Source organism: Halyomorpha halys, unplaced genomic scaffold (genome assembly GCF_000696795.3).
Source record: "Halyomorpha halys isolate HHAL.00 unplaced genomic scaffold, Hhal_1.1 Scaffold7.1, whole genome shotgun sequence".
NCBI classification, from domain to species: Eukaryota; Metazoa; Arthropoda; class Insecta; order Hemiptera; family Pentatomidae; genus Halyomorpha; species Halyomorpha halys.
This window is the reverse complement of record NW_027110368.1, coordinates 202453-222756: the sequence shown is the minus strand read 5'-3', so window position 1 is coordinate 222756 and position 20304 is coordinate 202453. Positions and strand designations below refer to the sequence as shown.

At 30.2% G+C, this 20304-nt stretch overlaps 1 protein-coding gene across 1 annotated transcript in view; it reads left to right on the top strand.

Moving 5' to 3' along the window:
- Nucleotides 1-20304, top strand: part of LOC106677286 (signal-induced proliferation-associated 1-like protein 2) — a gene marked incomplete in the record, with an annotated part of 238749 nt that overhangs the window by 197579 nt on the left and 20866 nt on the right. Inside the window, 1 exon segment of the mRNA XM_067048516.1 lies at nucleotides 16504-16613. Within this exon segment, the coding sequence (XP_066904617.1) occupies nucleotides 16504-16613 (110 nt within the window).

Sequence of the window (20304 nt, the reverse complement as noted above, 5' to 3'; positions counted from 1 at the left end):
TTTTTTTTAATAAAAAAAATTCTAGTTACGTTGTTAAAGTAATAGTCGTTTTGCTTTTGCAAGTTATGACAAGTCGACTAATACTATTCGCTGCAAGTGCCTACTTTAAAGGTAACATCAGCAAGGCTACCTTACTGATGTTACCTAGGGGTGGTTTTCTCGCCGTTTTCATTGTTGCTCGATTTTACTAAATTTTTATCTTGGTATTAGCTATTATGTAGACTTTGCGCATATTCTTTAATAACTATTTTGATCGTCGTGTCTGCCGCTCACTTCGTTCAAAAACCACATGTTGCACATTTTTTAAGAAAAATAAAATCGAGCTTACTTGTTTTTCTCGTGCAGTATTCATAAGGTAAAAGAACGTATCGTAAGCATTGAGAAGATTGATGATATAGGAATTTCATTAGTTGAATGTTCGGCTGGAGGTGTTTTTTGTAGTCATTCAATTCTTGATTTTATATTTTCTCTAAATATTAATGTTTGTTTTGATACAATTCTTTCTCATAGGATTATAGTAAATATTAAAATTGTGATTATTGATATAATTCTTCCTACTGATGAAATAATATTTCATCTTGTGTAACTATCTGGATAATCGGAATATCGTCGAGGTATTCCTCTTAATCCGAGGAAGTGTTGTTGAAAAAATGTAATATTAATTCCTAAAAATATGAATAATGAATTGGATCTTTAATCATTTAGGGTTTGTAGTTAATCCTGTAAATAAAGAAAATCATTGGATAAAACTTCCTATAATAGCGAATAATGCACCTATTGAAGTTCCTTATGGAAGTTGGCTACTACATAATATGTATCATCTAGGATAATAATTTTCTACAGGAGGCATATAATTAGTGATAATATCTGGAATAGGACGGAAAAATTATCCTTATTGAGTGGGTAGTTGCGTTCTCTGTATGTTTGCCTCGAACCTCATGGACCTCAGTTACGGTATTGCTTGTGAGGATATAAAGCTCAAAAATAGTTGGTCGATGGATTGTGCAAAGTAACAGACCGAGACTCCTTATACCGTGCCCTTCTCGCTCCTTTCTTCCAACTGATTTCCCCAATTTACTTTTATCGCGCTCACACTTCCTACTTTTCTCGAATTTCCCTTTCGTTATCAGGTAGGATGGAACGTACTCTATTCGGTTTTTCTGATTTGTAGCGATCTTCCCCGCCAGACTGATGGTCTTTATCCTATTTAAGGCAAGTCACAATCACTATGATGTCATTCGTGTGAACTACCATTTGAAATAAAAAGTATAGTAATAAAGGATTTCCTTGCTCATTATCTCTGCTATTTGAACATTTTCTGATCCTATTCAATATCCAGTTAACTTTTATTCGCTTATTACAACAATATTGAATGAGCCTCTTCTAAACTCCTAAACCCCTTGAAAACAATAGCGTAACTTTCCACGGTAATTGAACGGGGAATTTGAAAGCTATATTGTTGAACGATCCTCTTAGCTTAACATCATAAATGTTTAAAATTTTCTCTTAAAGTTTTCGCTGATATTGTGCCCTCTCATACTATGTACTATTAATTTATCGTAACAATAATAAGCATTTATTATTTTTTAATAAACTATACTTCAGTACATTAACAACATAAGTGGAGAAGATGGCCCGGTGGGGGAGGGGTAAACAAATAAACAAATGATTATTTATTCGTCCCGACGTTTCGATATTATATATATTATCGAGGTAAGAAAATATGTATAAGATAAAATATGTAACTATAAATAAATAATTGTTTATATAAATTATAATGTTACTTAATTATTAACTAAAATTAGTATTTATTTTTACAGACTCTGTTTAAACAGTTCAGTCTTTGTTATTTTATATTTCATTATTTCCCATGGCACATGTGTGCTATCAATTGTTTCCCTAACTCATGGGAATGGGATGAAAACTGAAAGATTTAAAAAAATTCCTATAAATTCTTTGAAATTACCTTTACTTTACGTTAGCTTATGACTTCCTACCCTACTATATCCTAATAACTCTCTACTCATCCCTGTCAAACAGATCCGCTTACCTAGAACTACATTTGGGCAAACGGCTAACTTGGAATCCTCATTCAAATCTGAAAAGACAGGACAAACTTTCTAATCTACCAATTATTTACAAAAGACAGATTTACATGACATAAAGCATGTTAGTTAGGACTTACGGACTTGAACTTTGGGACTCCACTAAAACTGTGGTATTCCTCAGGTATCCAAATCCTTATAATCAACAACACTGCGTAAAATCCTTAATGCTCCTTATTTAGTCTGAAATAAAATCACCCATAATGACTTAAATATTTTATATGTTGCCGATTTGTCTAGAACCAGATATCAACCCTTCCATAATAAACTCCTTAACCACCCAAATACACTAGTTATAAACTAGTTTCCTATTCAATTTCTCCTAGACGTCAGAGAAGATGATGGCCTCGAAACCTTGACTATGTCATTCCATTGTATAACTCACCTTACATTTACTTGTTGTAAATTTCAATGAAAAAATGTCATTATTTTATATTGTTTACTTAGTTATGCATATAAAATTTATATGAGTTACGTTAAATGATTTGATATCTTATCCAATGCAGATTTTCTCACTTAATGTTCGGAGGTATCCTAAAACTCATTAAAATAGCGGATACTTTATTATCAATCGTGTCATTGTCCTCATTTATCAGTGAAAGGCTCTCCTTGGTGTATTCCTTTTTTCCTACACCTTTCGCCCGCCCCGCATGTTATGCCTCCATGTTTACATTCACTCTCTTGTCAATGTTAGTTCAGTAAAGGCGTGATGTATCGAATCGTCGCTGTCTGGCTCCAATGCCTTTTTTTCTGCTCACGTATATTGACAACTAACTACTTCATAACATTCCATCCTGATTGTCACGTCATAGTTTTGATTTCCGTGTTATATATAATTCAATTAAATTTTATAACCATAAACTTCATCTGAGCCTTCAATTATTTTTGCTTGTTACTGTGTTGGTGTCAATATATATATATTATCCTTGAAAAATTACGTGAAGAGTTTAGTTGAAAGTTAGTCCATTGGTTCATCTCCGATATCATTCCTCTGTTCGTTATGTTTTATCCTCTTGCTGTCTCAAGTTTTATAGTTTATTCATAGCTGGAGACCCTTCCTGCCCTCGCAATCCAACTAACATAAAAATTTTGAAAAATTGTTAATTTTAGCTTTAATTGCTCATCTTTGTGGTAATGGAGGTAGGAGAAAATAATGTTATAGTCTATATGGTTGTTATCATAATGGAAGATAACCTTCAGGAAGGTAATTATTCTCCTGAAATGTATGACTAGTAACAAGTTTTTTTATCATTAAATGACATTATTATTATTATATATTAGCAAGAATGACAATAAAGGAGTAAATTATATGTTATATATAGGTTTTGTTATCAAGTAAATAGTTTATAAATAGTTCTTAAGTATATATGATATATTAGTGTTGTTGTAAGCGCATGTTTATGCTTTTGTTGAATTTGTTTTTAGCAACCTGAAGATGGGGGAAATCTCCCGGAACGTTGCTGATGATATGAAATAAATTATTGTGTTTTAATAAGGAAGAATTGTGTCATTCACTAAATCCAGTTTTATAAAAATTTAACTATAGTTATAAGTACTGGACCGCTATCGCTTTCATTTTTAAATACAAAATTTTGGTTTTTCTATGTAAAGTCAGTATATCCACTTCTGTAAACTTATTATGGAAGCTTCTTTTGTAGATAACTTATTTTTTATTTTGTTTTATGTCCTCTATTGAGATCAGCCCTTTGTTCAGCTCTTGATTGAAAATGTCTAGATATATTTCTTGGGACTCCCGCGAAATAAATATTGACTGTGAATTTAAATTTGAAAGTGAACTGAATAAGTTTTTGGCGTAGAATTTTATTTTGCCTAAACAACCTTTCCTTTACAGACATAGATATATTAACTTTTGATAAAAAACTTCTTATTTTTTAAGATTCATAAAACTTAATAATTTTTAAATAGTATCTTATCACATTTTCGAGACTGGTTTTATTGTTTAAATAAAATAATATGCATCCATTTCAGTCTCAAACACTCTTTATTAATCTTTTAAATCTCCAGCGTTTCGGCCAACCTAGATATTTTGAAGGACAATCTTAATTATAAATTCACACCTCACAACTATAAAAATTGTTTGCAGGTTATTCTGCCCAGGTCTAATAATTTTAGACAATTTATTTAATTTAAATAATTAATATTTTTCCCTATTTTTTTTTTTATTAGGCTCTTCTATCACTTTCATCCAAACCGGCTAAATTATCGATTGATTAATAAAATTTAAATTCGAATTCAAATTACTGGGTTGATCAATCCATTCTGAATATTTACGATGTCTCTTTAGCTTAAGAACTTGAAAATGTTCCTAGATGAATTAAACATGCTATTATAAAACAATTTCTACTCCCAAACGTTGAATGACTAGTTCAAAATATTCCGAAGCTATTATTAAACTATCGATAAATCATTCTGTTACTCCTTACAGAGGCAGTGGACAAATAATAGCGTTCAATTAAATAATGCCAAGGACAACGACTTCCGTTTATGCCGGTAGTTACTGTTGAGTGTGATTTAATTTACATATGACTGCTGTTCGTATGTCGGTGCCTTATGCGGCCCTGCCTCTTTGATCTGTTGATAATTATAGAACAATAAGTTGGATTGTTGTAGAATATTTAATTGATCATATTTTAGGATTCTTTACTGTTCAATTCATAGATTAGTGTGACACGATGGTCTTATAGGCTAGTCGGATTCCCACATGGCCATCTCAACGCTCCTTGCTTCTATGTCCATCATTTGGTGGGGCAGTAAACATGGAAGATTAGAGTTTAACCTTATGTTGGAATATTGAGTATAAATTAGATTTTTCAAAACAAAAATTACTTTTTATCCTTTATCTCAAATATCCTTATTCTTCTCCAACATCTCAGTCCCCAGGTGTTTATCAAGGAGACCCTAAAATATTCATCTATCACCATCATAGTTTAAAATTAATGTATCCTTGTTTAAATGTTTCTACAGGCTATTAAACCCTATTTCAGTGGTTCCTTACTTTTTTCTTATAGTCTCTTGTCTTTTTTTTTGTGGTGGAACGTTTTTGGTACTAGTAGGAAAGTGTCGTAACACTTTTGGTGGAGTAAATTGCAAAACCTTACATTATCATTTGATACAAATAGAACCTCTAATACCGTTTTCAGCTAAAGTTAAGAAAGTCCAGTATACCTACACAAAACATAATCTATTTATTAATATCACAGACTTTTGTTATGTAGTTTAATTTCTTAATTTGATAAATTTTCATAATAATAGTAATCTACTTACTAACAATTATGCTTTTATTTCAATCATTTAAACTATTTAGCACATCAGCATATTTGTTATCACATTTAATCAACAAAACTTACTCAAGATTAGGACTCTGTTATCAATAATTTCTAGTTTAGTATATTTCATATTTAATTTGTACCATTTATGTTAATAATTTAAAGTTTTTTATTAAACCATTTTTTTTAAATACAAAATTATGAAACATTTTTCTCATTTTTTTCATTTTTGTTTAATTCATTAACTTCATTAAAGATAAATATTTAATGTTAGTTCTCAAAAATCGAAAACCCCCACTTATTAGTGTATACTCCATTGGGGTTCCCAAACTGACGTGTCACAAGTGAATGCCAGTTTCTCAAAATATTACAAGAAATTAGAGAACGTGCCACTCCCTCCCTCTACGGTAGCTTTACTTATCTGACTTTTCAAACAGGTAATTATAAAGATCAGGTTGGTCGATGCACGACAAGTCGCAATCGCACAAGAGGATATCATAACACAGAAAAAAGGTCATCCTTTCCGGACGGACCCACCCCACTAAGACCCCCCAGGGAACGACGGACCTATATCACTTTTGAAATATTAACTTAACACAGGAACAGGAGACTTAAGATAGTTTAATCTAGAAATATTTAAAAAGCGCGAATTTGGCAAATGACGCAAAAAAATTAAAATAGCAAATATATAAGGTTTTAAAATATTTATTTTCTTCTTTTCTTACATAATTAACCGCTCTAAGGATAATTGTGTTAACATTTTTTAAGTCGATCGGGGTGCCGTGATTTGTTTATAGCCCAAGAAGGGTGCTGCAGCGAAAAATAATTGGGAGCAAGTTATACTTCATATTATAATATTACATATTTTTGTAAATAATTTATAAACTTACGAAACATTTTTTGCCATCGTGTTCCAAGCACTTGATATGCATCTGTGTTGGTCATGAATTATTTTAAGCTCTTTTTTCATTTTAAATTAATTTTATTGTTAATATCGTACGTACCTATTTACTTATTATTTCTATAGTTTCTGGCTGAATTTATTTTCATGTAATTGTTATTTTTTATTCTCTAGAGATCTAGTCCTAGAATAAATTTTATGTCTTATTCTATACGCCTAACAATATATCATTTTCTGTATCACACGTTCTGTTTGTCTTTGAACATTTTTATGAAATAATTACTCTTGAGCTATCTACAATATTTTTAGGCGTTCCTAGGAGGTTTTCCTTATTGACTGAGAAGCTTTTAGTAATTAATTTAGATATTAATTTCTAAAACAATATCCGATTTCTCATTAAGTTGCTTTACTAAAGAGGCGAGATAATGATCGGCCTATATACCTCAAACGGCAGGATGCTGAGGAATTAAATTAAGAAGCCTGGCGTCCTCGATCCTTAAGAACGTGCTTAATCCTCTTTTGGAAAGGATTATTCAACGCTAGCTAATATGACGACGCTTAGAAGAGTTTAATTAGTATTAGTTTCCTTTTGTGGTGTATGTAGAGCAGTCTATCCACTCAAGAATTGATTCTAGGCCTTAGTGGCTAGCGTCATTAGAGCAGTTGCGTAGTCATTTGCTCGTAATTCGTTCTAGTAAGTCGTTTTTTCTTTGTAGGAATCAGTAGGCGCAATCTTAAGTAATCGTTCTTGAACGTTCTTGTGAAGCTTCGACTCTAATGTGGAAGATTATTCTTGATAATACATTATCAGCTTTTAGTAATCCCACTGGTGTATCGATATAGTTTCTTTCAGGTCTAAATCTTGTAGTTGCAAATTCCAAAATGATTTTTATCAAATAAAACTTCTTACAAATTATAATACACTATTAATTTATTTAGAAACTAACCCGTTTCTAAATTTCTAAATTTTACAGTTCTTCAAAAAAACACTCAATACATTAATTTTTGAAAAACGAAAAAAATTATTATAGTTTTAATATCTTCTTTAATAGGGTTCAAAATTGGATTAAACATTCATTAGTTTCAAACGAATATGAATAGAAAAAATATAAAATTTACAAAAATGATCACAAAAGTTTAAATGTTTAAGAAGGAGAAAGGACTCTCCTAGTAACGTCACTACGGGCTGTAGTTTTTTGTTTTATTGCTTTATCTAATTCTATTTCTTTTTATTATTAATTTTATTCGGTTTATTTCCTGAAATATGGAAATAATAATTTTAATTAATTTATTGAATTAACGTGGTCATTCAATCCTATCCTCGGTAACTGTCTTTATTAGATTATTTGTGTACATTAACTTTTCGAGATATTTTTTTTATTTACTTTTAAATGTTAAAATATATTTTTCCTGTAGTTTCTCATAAATAAGGCTATTTGTTATACATTTTTATGTACAATCACTTTGCAATATTGATAATTTAACTTTTAACATACAACAGCCTATTTTTTATTATGTATGTTATTCCTTGACATATATAATGTATGTGACAATTAATTGCTAAATCTATGTATCAAAGTTTGCATAATTATTGTTTTCTCTGGTGGCTACCATATTTTACTTTTTAATTCAGATTATATAACTTTACCACAACAAGATTCGATTTAGAAAAAGCTGTGACTGTGTTTGGTGGCAGCAACTCTAATTGCGTTCCGTCGTGCATGACGCGGTTGTTACCCGCACGGCACAACTAATACGAAACAGCGCCGCAACAGGCCAGTGAGCATCCTTCATTTTCTATTCCGCTCTGATTGTCGTAGGGTTAACCAATCCTCATCGTCTCTTAATTAACTTTTTATATCGTTTAATTAAATGGTGATATAGTTTAATATAAATAAATTTTATTTGGAGAGGGACGATGAACTTAATTTCAATATATTCCTGTTCTGCTAAGTGAATTCGGGCGCTATAAATTTTACTATGTCCTATAGACCCAAAATACTGTATATTTATTTTATAACATATGTTACTGGTTAATGAAACGATTAAGTAAAACCATAATGATTAGGATGTAAATTATATCAAACCGATGCACTTTCATATGCGAATGTTCTTTATAAATCTACTCGGTTTCAAAATTTGAATAAAATATTTTTATATAATTCAGCTATGAATAAAGTTAACTAAGAATTAAACCGTAACAAAATGGTATCGTGTTCATTCCTGGGGAAAATAAAAATAATTCCGAAATTATAAGATTATGCTATTTATTTTATGAAAGATCTATAATCTACACAACGCTCGGACTGCTCGTTTTCAATCTTCAAGAGTTCGGTCTGATATTTTTAGGGGTTTTAGCCTTTTTTTAAAGTTCTTTTTCGTAATTATAGTGTACTGTTTCCGTCTGTAAAAATACACTTAAAACAGTATGATGAAACCTTATCAATCTGTATCACTCAGAAGATTTTGAGTTTTTCGCTTTAGACATATATCCACAAAAGTAAATGACAATTTAAGTAAATTTTTTTAAAGTAGGGAATAATCTTTTGGGAGAAAATAACTATCTGAGTTATCGTTAGTGTCTTCCTTTTATAAGATGATTTATATGCGATTCTTTATTTTCGAATTACATTTTACTTAAATATTAATATAATATAATAATATATGTTTTCGTTCTGGTGTTAATCTTTCTGATAATATAAGAAGGGATATAAATCTATTTTAACAAATAATAAAATTCGAAGTACTAAAAACGGAGGAAAAACTATAATTGTCATAAAATAGCATTTACTGTTATCATATATGCTGAATAAATTATTACATATTATTTCAATGTTTTTACTCTCAGATATTATAATCTGTCGGTAATGTGTATAATTTACCACATTCCACTGATTATAACAATGATTTTGTTTTCATTTTTAATCTTATGTATATTTTAATAGTATAGATTCTAGGAGTATAAAGCTATACCAGAGGCTGGCTCGTTGTATATCACTATTAAAACGTAAATAAATTGGTTAAAGAAATACGAATTATTATTGGATTGTAATAAACTAAAACTTATACTAAAAATGCGAGCTAGCATATCGGACATGAACACGTTCCGCAAGAAAGGCATATAATAGGCAGAACTGAGGTTAGTGAACTAGACCCAGGCGCTGAATTATACCATACCGCATATCATTACCCCTTCAGTCAAGGAGTACGTATCATTTTGCATACTTGTTCGGGAATTTATATTTTATATTAATGTAGTTATTTGTTAGTTTGTATGTGTACGTACACATGTTGTTAGTTTATAAATGTAATTCAAATTTGTTCTTGTAATTCCTAATACAAATATAAGTCTGTAGAGCTATCTTCAAAATTCGATTATTTTTGTTTACTCACATTTTTATCAAATAATTGTTTTGAAAATTCTTCAGAATAAACTTGTAGAAATCGAAAAGATGATATCGATATAAATATTATTAATGCAATTCATACCATATTCTGATTGTTAATAATTGAAAGAGAATTATTTTATTTTTATTTTCATTGGTTATTAATTTGATTTAGTTAATATTTTAAATTGATTTAAGTAATAAGAATATTTCTGTTAATTTTAAATATAGTTTTCATTTGCTATTTCTTTACTAAATTCCATTATTTTATTAAAGAAAATTACCCTGTGTGGAGCACTTCCCGCATCCAGTATTAAACAAATTAAAGATAAGTTCGGCGATTCTACTTTAACGACCGGATAGAGGCTGCGAGCGAATAAGTTTTCATCCCTCTTCCAAATCCTAATAAATGAAATCTTCAGCTCATTTCATATTTCTTTTTTTAGTTACGACCAGTTCATTATAATTTCATAGGTTCTTTTTCACTGACATTTTTCAAATAAATTATTAGATTTCAGCTTAAAATCAAAGGCCCTTTTTTTCAAAATCAAATATCCAACAATGTAAGGTTCTTCTATAAAATATTTATTTTATTCAGTTGCGGGCCTACCTTCTTCGCCATAACCCCTGATGAAGACCTGAAATTCAGGTCGAAACGTCAGCATAAAATAAATAAATATTGTTTTGTTTATTTATGTTGTTCTTTGCTGACCACACCCCCCGACTAACTTCTCCAATCATTAATCTACGGTCAACTATCAACACCTCATTATAAAATATTTATGATACCAACGGAACAAATTGTTATTGTTTTTAAAAAAAAATTCTAGATGCGTTTGCTATTCATATTATCTACGTTTATAGTTTATTCATTTTTATGTTTTTTTTATTTTTATACATTTACGCCTACTAATAAAATGAACGACGATCAATAAAAATTATCTAATTTTCTCTAACCTCCACAATCTTTAGAATTTTTATTTGATATGGCTTTTCTTGATTTTTTCTAGTTCTAGTTCTTCTCCAGTTTTTTCATTATCACTTAACTGTAGAGTTTCTAATGGAATCTTGTGCTTTTTTCTTACGGATTGTAATTGCAAATCAGGGTTAAAGACGAATTCTTTCCGAGCACATTTTTGTGAAAAGCACGGGTAGGTAGCACATTATCTTAACGAAATGTTATATTACTGATTAAGTTAAAATTATTCTGATTATTTTTTCTTGTTATTTATTTAATTTAAATAAGATAAGTGATAAAAAAATCGCTTTGTTTTGATATGTGAAATGTGACATATAGCGAAAAGGGTTTACCTTAAGGTAAAATACCGGTGTTTAAGTATGCTGATGAATTGGTATCATTGGGTGAAGACTAACTATTAACCTAAATACAACTACGTTGATAAAATATTTTAAGGAACTAGGTCTCGAAACAAAATAAATACGGATGAAACAAAATATATGGTTGGCAGTAGAAACGGAAGCAATTTCGGTGCTATAGATATAGGAGGAAATACATTTAAACAGGTAGGTAGGTTCAAGTTAGAATTTACCAAAGTATTATCTTCCATACTGTTCCATATAAGGATGAATTAACTGGAAAATTTAGAAAGCTACACAATCTTGAATTGAGAGAACTGATCACGGTGAATATAATTCAGTTCATAGCATTGCGTCGAATAAGGTAGGCGTTTATAGTCGTGGGACTTAGTAGCGAACAAATCCCTAAAATATTAATAAACACTGAGCCGAAAGGTAAACGTCCGCCTTAAATGTAAATGGGAGGATTGCGTTAAGACTGATTTAGTAGATTTAGATTTTATGGGACGTCACTGGCCAGATGTATGGAGAAAACGATTGATGGTATCGGCATCGAACCTTCGGGTTCGCTGAGCCTTCATTATTATTTATTCCATAACAAACAACATTGTTGAGCGTGATTTGGATTCCTGTCTTTATTGACTTTAGCTGCAAAGCATTATCAAGTTAAATCAAATACGAAGCCTAATAAAGATGTTTATTTTTGTTTTAAGTCACTCTAAATAAAATGTCTGGATCCCCACAGCCAAATAAAAGTGTGGCTTTTTGAACTTATAGCAATAAATTGATTCGTACTGAAGGTTGGCTGCTCATCAAACCTTTTTATATCAATGGCTTACTTCACTTGGGTGCTAAGTACATTTCCACTAACTTTACAAACAATAAAATTAAAGGTTTTCTGTATTATGATAAATACAACTTTTCAATTATTTTTTTGACTGGACAGATGTAGTTATATAATAAATTAATTGAAAAGTTGTAATTTTTCTAAAACAGAAAACCTTTAATTTTATTGTTTGTAAAGTTGACCGCACCCCCCTACAAACTTCTTCTAGTAAAGTTACTTAGTTTGGAAATGTACTTAGCACCATTGTGAAGTAAGCATTTTATATTAGCATTTTTTTTTTTTTTTTGGAAACCTTCATATTGTACAGAAATCTAGAAAGAATTCTATAAATTTTTTTTTTAAAAATTATAAATCAATTTCAAGAAATGAATTGTTGTAAATTTACAAAGACATGAAGTACTAAATGGAGGAGTATTATATTGAAGAGATGGTGAGAGCGGTACCCACGGAAGGCACAAAAAGCCCGAACCATGTGCGCATTCCTCCTAGCTCAGGTCAGCCTGCACATCTGCCCTTGTTAAATCTTCCACCCTCCTCTCCCATTCTCTCAATGGGTCTCTTGGCCTTCTCGACTATTGCCATGATCGGGAAATGTCACCTGTCAGCTTCTTCTAGCGTCTGCTGAGGAATAGGGTCTACTAGCAATTGTCTGCAGTTTATTTATTTTCCTGTTTATAAATTACTTATTATGATACCTAATAAAAAAAAAAATTAAATCTTAATAAATTTAACTGAACTTCACTGCTAAACTTTTTAACGGTTTTATTTTAAAAATTAATTTTTAAAAGATATATTTAAAAACAATTTATACCTGATATGTACATCTTACCCAAATTTTTACTTTCATTTACCTATTTATCGAATATATAGTATAATAGCACTTACTACTTTGTAATTTGTTACTATGGACTTAGTAAGTATAGCAATACTTATCCATTGCAATCGTAGATACTCACACAAACCATTTTGCGAAAGTGGGTTTTTTGGGCTCAGCGGACCTCAAAAACGTATTTGGTAAGTATAGTGATACTTACCCATTGCAATCGCAGACACACACACAAACCCTTTTGCGAAAGTGGGTTTTTTGGGCTCAGCGAACCTCAAAAACGTATTTCCGTCGAAAACTCGAATTCCCTTTTTCTTTTACTATATATTCCATATATACAGGTAAGTATAAGTAAAAAAAAATAACAAGTCTCTTCAGATGGTCTGAGTGTGTGTGAACAGCCTAGCTCAAAAACGATAAGCCTTAGGATACTGAAATCACGTTGGAGTATATATCGTTGGGATGTTACAGTAACGTCTTCCATTAACTCGACTTACCGAAAAGGCTTCTATATATAATCAATTTTACACATTTTTTAGATTTTTTAAAAAATTTCTCCAACGATTTTGATTAAAATCGGTTTATTCATTTTAATCTAGTTATCTCTTATATCAGCTTGCTCTTATTCTCATTGAAATAGTTTAACAGGGCTTAAATGATGAATTTTAAAAAAATCCCTCCCCCTTAGGCATCTTTAATTTTTTTATTTTTAATAAAAAATAAATTATTAAAAATGCCTCTCAGATTTGTAGCCTCAACAATCTGTTAACTATTAAATCGATTTTTTTTTAACCTCCTTCCTGGTCATAAATTGATGTACGGGAGTCGAGAATTTTATCTGGAGGTAACCAACCTACTCTATCCATGGTGAAAAAGAATTTATTCCGTGAGACCGCTACGAAATAAAAGTCAACCCCCCCTCCCAGACCGGATTCGAACCGCAGCAGTTGCAGTTTCGAGGGTGGTAAGACTGACATCTCAACTCCTTCTACTACAAATAACCCCAATCGATTAAAAGGTTTTAGTCACATAAAATATTTCTTTAAGCTGCATTAAGATTTTATATTTTTTGGCTTAAATGTTTTAAGAAGCCATTAAACAAATTGAAAGCTAAATTCATTAATGTCTACATATATGAGGTTTAAATGACCGTGTGGAATTTGTTTTTTGTAAAAAAGTTAATTTTTTGTAATTTTACTTGAATTACATCCGTACATAATACATGTTTAATCTAAGTCATATTTCGTTCATAAATATGTATTGCATGCATAGTTCATTTATTAAGAAACTAAACTTGACTAATGACAGATTTAACATAAGCACTTTAACCAAAAAATGTGAGCTTTTTTAGCATTGAGATGTTAGTTTACTTACAGTTTTGTTTTCAAGGGTTGTTTTAGATTGGCAAGCCTCTCTCAAAGTTATTTTACTTTAGATGAAAGGAATATGGTCCGGGTGCGATCAAAAAACCTCAAATAGTAGAATATACTATTTTATTGAGCCAACGTTTCGCCCCACGTTGCAGGGCTTCGTCAGGGCTATTGTGACGGCAGTCAAAACAAAAAAATTTATTACTTTATTTTACTTTAGATTTCATAAAAAAATAGCTATTTTTATTTTAATACTATACAGAACTTTTTTTCACCAGAATTTGGCGATAAAACTTGAAAATTTAAACTTCTGCAGGCCAAAGAATCGCTCATGCATTTAGTAAAAAGTACCTAAAGGAAAAATGGTGTTTACTCGCAAAAGAAAACTTACCTCTTTTCTCACTAAGCTGGATACTGAATCGAAAATTTTCTTTTAATGGCCGATATAATCAATCAAAGACTGCCTTGATTGCAGATGTCTTTTTGAAAGAAACTTAGTACTAATGAATCTTTAAAATGATAATTAATTCAGTTGTTTCAAAGTCTTTATGGTTTAAATCTCTAATACCTCTTACTGGTACATCTATACTACCACTGTCATTTTAACTAAGTCATATATGAAAATAAAATCTGCCTTGAAAAATTATGATAGGCTACTAAGAGGACAATAACTGTTTCTATTACTTTCTTTAGTCCTGAAACGTCCTTCATTATGCAATAGCTGATGAATTATATTATTGTGTACATTTTTTTTTTTGTACTATTGAATCCTCAGAAGTTTTGCATACACTTTTTCAGAAGTTTCTTTATATTTATGTATGATTTTTTTTTTTTTTTTTTTGTAACTAAATAATATTAAAAATTAGTTCTTTTTTTTGTCAATTCCTGAAACGTCCTTCAAAGTGCTCACCAATTACTACATACATTTTTTGTATTATTAAAGCATCAGATTCACTTTTTCAGAAGCTTCTCTCTATTTATAGTTGATACTTCTTTTTATTCTTTCAAAAGCATTGAATAATATTCCAAATTAATGGTTTTCCATATATCGAAAAACTTGTATGATTGAGGGATTCTAAAAATCCAAAACAAATGTATACGATTTATTTTAATATATTTATTAATAACTTTAATTTTTTTTAATAACTTGTTTACTTAAACATTACTAAAAAAAGTCCAAAGAGGTTTAAAAGCAAATTTTATTTCAATAAACCTTTTTTCAATAACTATTACATTGAAAAAAAAAAAATCATTGTTAAGAAAGATGGTTTTGTCTTATTGTGAGTTATATCATCTCACATTTTACTCGTATAAACTGATTGTTGACGAAACATTTATATAAATCTTGAAATTTTGGTTTTGAAATTAAATGTTATCTGATTTTTTTAAATTTTTTTATTGAATCCAATTTATCTAAAAAATTTGCTTATAAATTTGAGGACATCTTCATTTTAAACATTGGATTAAGATAGGATGACGTATAAAATAAGTAACTCTTTGTATATACCAATCATATACTTTATCTACATTCTACACGAAAGTATATTTAAATATTCGGGTAATGGAGGCAATATTGGAAACAGTGATGTTTGAAAAATACACAATATTTTCTAAACTCAATCAATAAATATTAAATTGCCATTTCATGTGTAAACTCTTCAATGCGTCATTCATAATCATAAAAAAGCCATGATCTACACGTATTATTTCTAATCCTGTAGACTTAGAAATTCTCGATAAACTAAGAAACAGACGTTGGTATCCACATCCTTGCGTTTTCCTGAGAACCAAACATGGCGGACCTCGAACATGTGTCAATTATTACCTTCATATTAAACTATTTTTACTATAGGAAGAATTAAAATAGAAAGAGGTTAAGCGAAAGGAAACGTAAAAATAGGGAAAGAAGATAGTAGATGATAAAAATTTATATTAATGATATTATATAACCTTTATCGAATTCAACTTTTGTTCTAGGCGTGTAATGTTCCAATAAATGTATATTTGTGCAAAAATAAATTGCTGAAGTTGATTGACTAGATTTGGAACAGTGTATTTACAACCCATTGATAGAACTTATTATTGATTTTTTGGTCAGAGAAATTCTTTAATTTAATAAAGCTCGAAGGACACAGATATTTATGTGTTGAAAGTTCTAAAATAGTATTAATGGACCACAAACGTATAGATGCAGCATAAGCGCCCTTTGATTTTTGATCAAAAACCGACACCCTACGGACGATAATTAATTCAGACCAACTTGTACAAGCCAATCCAAATAATCCATTCACACGCTTGGGCATACTTGAATTTACCATTGTCTGATTTGACTCTAGATAAAAATTCACCGTAGCTATTAGCTTTGCTTTTGACTTTTTAGTTTAATTATATTTATTAATTACATTTTTTTATATATATAATCAATATAAAGTTTGTAAGTAATTAAATAAAAAGTCTGTTTCAGGGGGATGGGATGAGGGAAGGCGAGGGGCCTAGCATGGCCCTCGACTATTACACGACCAGCGTTCTCCGCTCCAAGGTATCGACTGCACTGAGGAGTTCCTATAGCGACAGGTAACTTGTTATTTTTATTTATCGTAGATATTATATGAATTATATATTTTTATTTATACTGTAGTATCAATTAATAAATAACAAAATAAATGGAAAGAGTATCAATTAATTTAAAGCAATACTGAAAAAAAAAATACTAGTCATTAAAATTTTTTTGTTTATTTTTTAGCAATAACATGTTGATTCTATACATCGCATTTTTAAAAAAAATTTATTTGTTACTCATAAATTTTGCTTTATATTTTTTAACTTGAACTATGTATAATACTTTGAAAATTAATTATTTTTCACACCTTTTTTAAATTGTTACAATAGTTTTTGTTATAACAGGCTAGCTCAAAAACGAAAAGTTGTACGAAACTAAAATTATGCCGATAAAATTGACATATCGGAAGGGCCTTTTTTTATAATCGATTTTTTCACTTCTTTTTTTTTTATTTCCCCAAAACACCTCTAACTATTTTGATTAAACTTGGTGAATCGATGATAAATTATGTGGTCTTGATTACTTATGCCTCATCCTCATTGTAATAGTCTAACAGAGCTTAAATGCCGAATTTTAAACAAATCTTCCTCTAAAGTACCTTTAAGTTTATTAATTGGATAACATTGAACAGTTCTCATTGTTAGGAATAATATAAGATGGCAAATACAAAATATTGAACAATTTTATTAATAACTAAAGTAGAAAAAAAAGGATAAAATTGACACATCCGATTCATTCTTCGTGACAGCGTTCGTTGAACCAATATTTTTGACGGCATAATCGTAACTAGGACAAAATAAATAACTGGAAAATTGTGGACTTATTATATTGGTATCTGTGTATGCAAATTTTGAACGGTTTCTGTTTTTCAAATAAGTATGCTCATATTTAAAATAAGTATTTGTATATTTAATTCTTTATTTTGTTTGAGAAATCTATTTATCGCTACATTTAGTGGATAAAATTAAATTAGGCTTGCCTCTCCTAGTTTGGGCCCTGTTTGAAAAGGATATACATGTCGCCTAGATTGGGATCTTGTATTCAAGGTTGGAACAGAGATGGTTTCAGGATTAATTATGTGGGAGTATTTTTTTCTATCAGGGATTGGATAATTTTGTTTTTATTTGAATGTTTCTGTCTGTAAATGCCTACCGATTATTAATATATCAGGATCTCCGTCATACACATTAATATTCTCCAAGTGATGAGCATAAAATTTTTATCTTCTGTAAGCCACGCCAGACTAAATGTCACCGATTCGCCAACCCCATTGACGAAGGAAAGCCGTCCAACCGTTTTACGTGCGGCCACAAAAGACCGACTTTTCTAACCTAAAGGGACAAAAGCTCCTTGAAAAATTCGGCCATAACCGCCCCGTCACGGGTTCCAATTTCAACTTGAGGAGGTCAGCGAGTATGCTGCGGAATTTTGTCCGCGCTGAAAGAGTTCGTGCTGAAACCGAAACGTCCAGACAGCGCGGCCATTAGACTGCTGCTGCAGATTGTAACTATATTATTATTATTCCACTTGTAGTAAAACATATTTACAAACTGAATTACTCATCAAGAATTCAGTACTTGATTTTATGTAGTTATTGTTTTTTTTTAGGGGGGGGGGAGGGAGGTAATCACGGATCTGGAATGTCTGGATTTTAAACTTATGTAACAATTTTAAACTTATTTATCCATTCTCTCTCTACGGCAGCTACAGCTCCTCTAATGTCCCTTCTCTTTACTACAGTATACGAAACCATCATGTTATTGTTTTGTGAAGATATATCTTTAGTGTTCAAATAATCTCGCATATCTATGGCTATTATACCGAGATAAAGTGATAGTACAAGATCCTCAGGGAAGAAACAAAATCAGTTATTTCATCCCAAGTTTTGATTTCTTTAATGAAAACTATATATAATTAGGAGTCAAATTTGATGAACCTGTCTTGTATTGTTATGGATACCAAATAATGGTGGATGTATCAAAATGTTTTTTAAAAAATTAATTTTTCATTAGGAACTCTTTATCTTTAAAATTATCAACAACACTAGAAAACCTAAGAGAACATCATTTAAAGTTTATTACATTTGCTGAAATACGAACCCTACTAGAACTACTTACGTCCAATAGTTCCCGACACTTAGCTTTTTGAAAATCAGTATTTCATAAAAAAATGTATTACAAAATCAGTAGTTAGTGAATTTATTTTGGGAAATCTATCTCTCAGGAACAATTCAACGTATAGAGGTCCATTAGCGTTAAAATTAAAGCTAGTTTAATTTGTCGTGAAGTATTTTATTACGTTTATTTTCGTAGGGGTAGTAGTTTTCATGATATTTGGCTAAATAAAGTCACAAAATGTTGATTTCTATATCAGGAATCATTAGGCGTACAGATGTCTCCCAGCACTCAAATTAAACCTAGTTTAATGTAATGTAAAGTAGGTTATGATGCTTATCTTCATATAGTAGTTTTTATGATATTCGCATATGAAACTATAAATCAATTTATTTTAGAAAATACCATGAAAACTATTACTCCTACGAAGATATACATTAAAACAGCTTTAAATTGAGGGCTGACAGACATCTCTACGTCACGTTCCTGAGATATATGTTTTTATAAATCAAAACTTTTATCTGAGCAACTAGAGGTACATTTTGTACATGTACTGTGTATACATTTTGTGAATTTATTTAGTAAAAACTACTACTCTTACGAAGATGAACATCATAACCTACTTTACAGTTCATTAAACTAGCTTTAATTTGACATCTATAGATCTTATAATTTTTGAGATACAGTTTTCCCAAAATTAATTTTTAAAATACTCACTTTTTGTATGAAATATTGCTTTTTAAAAAACTGTATTTCAGGAACTATTGCGTGTAAATAGCTCTGTTAGGGCTCATATTTTAGCAAATGTACTCTATTTTAAATTGTACATAGTTTTCATTAAAGTAATAAAAAATTGGGGTGAAATAACTGACTTTTTCCACCGAACTCTTGTACAAAGACTTTTACTCTTCGTAGGCTGTACTTGAAAAGATATTTTTTTTTTTCGAAAAATGTTTTACTCCGAGTGGGGAAATAGCAAAGTTTAGCCAACAGTAAAAAAGTGACTTTTTTATTGGTTAAAATTAATTAGTTATTAAGAGTTTCTGACTACAGCTTCGTGATGTTTCAAATTAATGATGATTGAAATCTTCACATTTCATTAAGACATAAACGACCTATCTATGTGGCGATGGCTATCTCCTAGATACATCTCGTTGCGGGTGCTAATATGGAGCTGCTATACGGGCTCAAAATTAATGTGGGCGTAATAAAAATCAATTCCGTAACGACATTCATGTGGGTTCATCAAGAGGAGTGCCCTCTGGAATGGAGATTTCAATTAAAACGAGATCCTAGACAAACTTTTAGATCAAATTGGTCTTTTTGTGGAGACTTACAGTTTTTATTCATACTTAAGATTCAATATTTCATAGTTATCAAAAGAAAATGTTCAGTATTTTCATTGACTAAGTTTGGGTTATTTTATTACTTTGTTTTATGTAAATATTTTTATTTATCAATTTTCAGCGTGGTTGTTACAATTTGAGAAAGGGGCAAAATATTAAAGTTGCTAACAATTTTGACCATATTTTCCAATTATTATTAATTTAATTTTACCAATAAATATTATTTTATTTTTCCCATAATTATT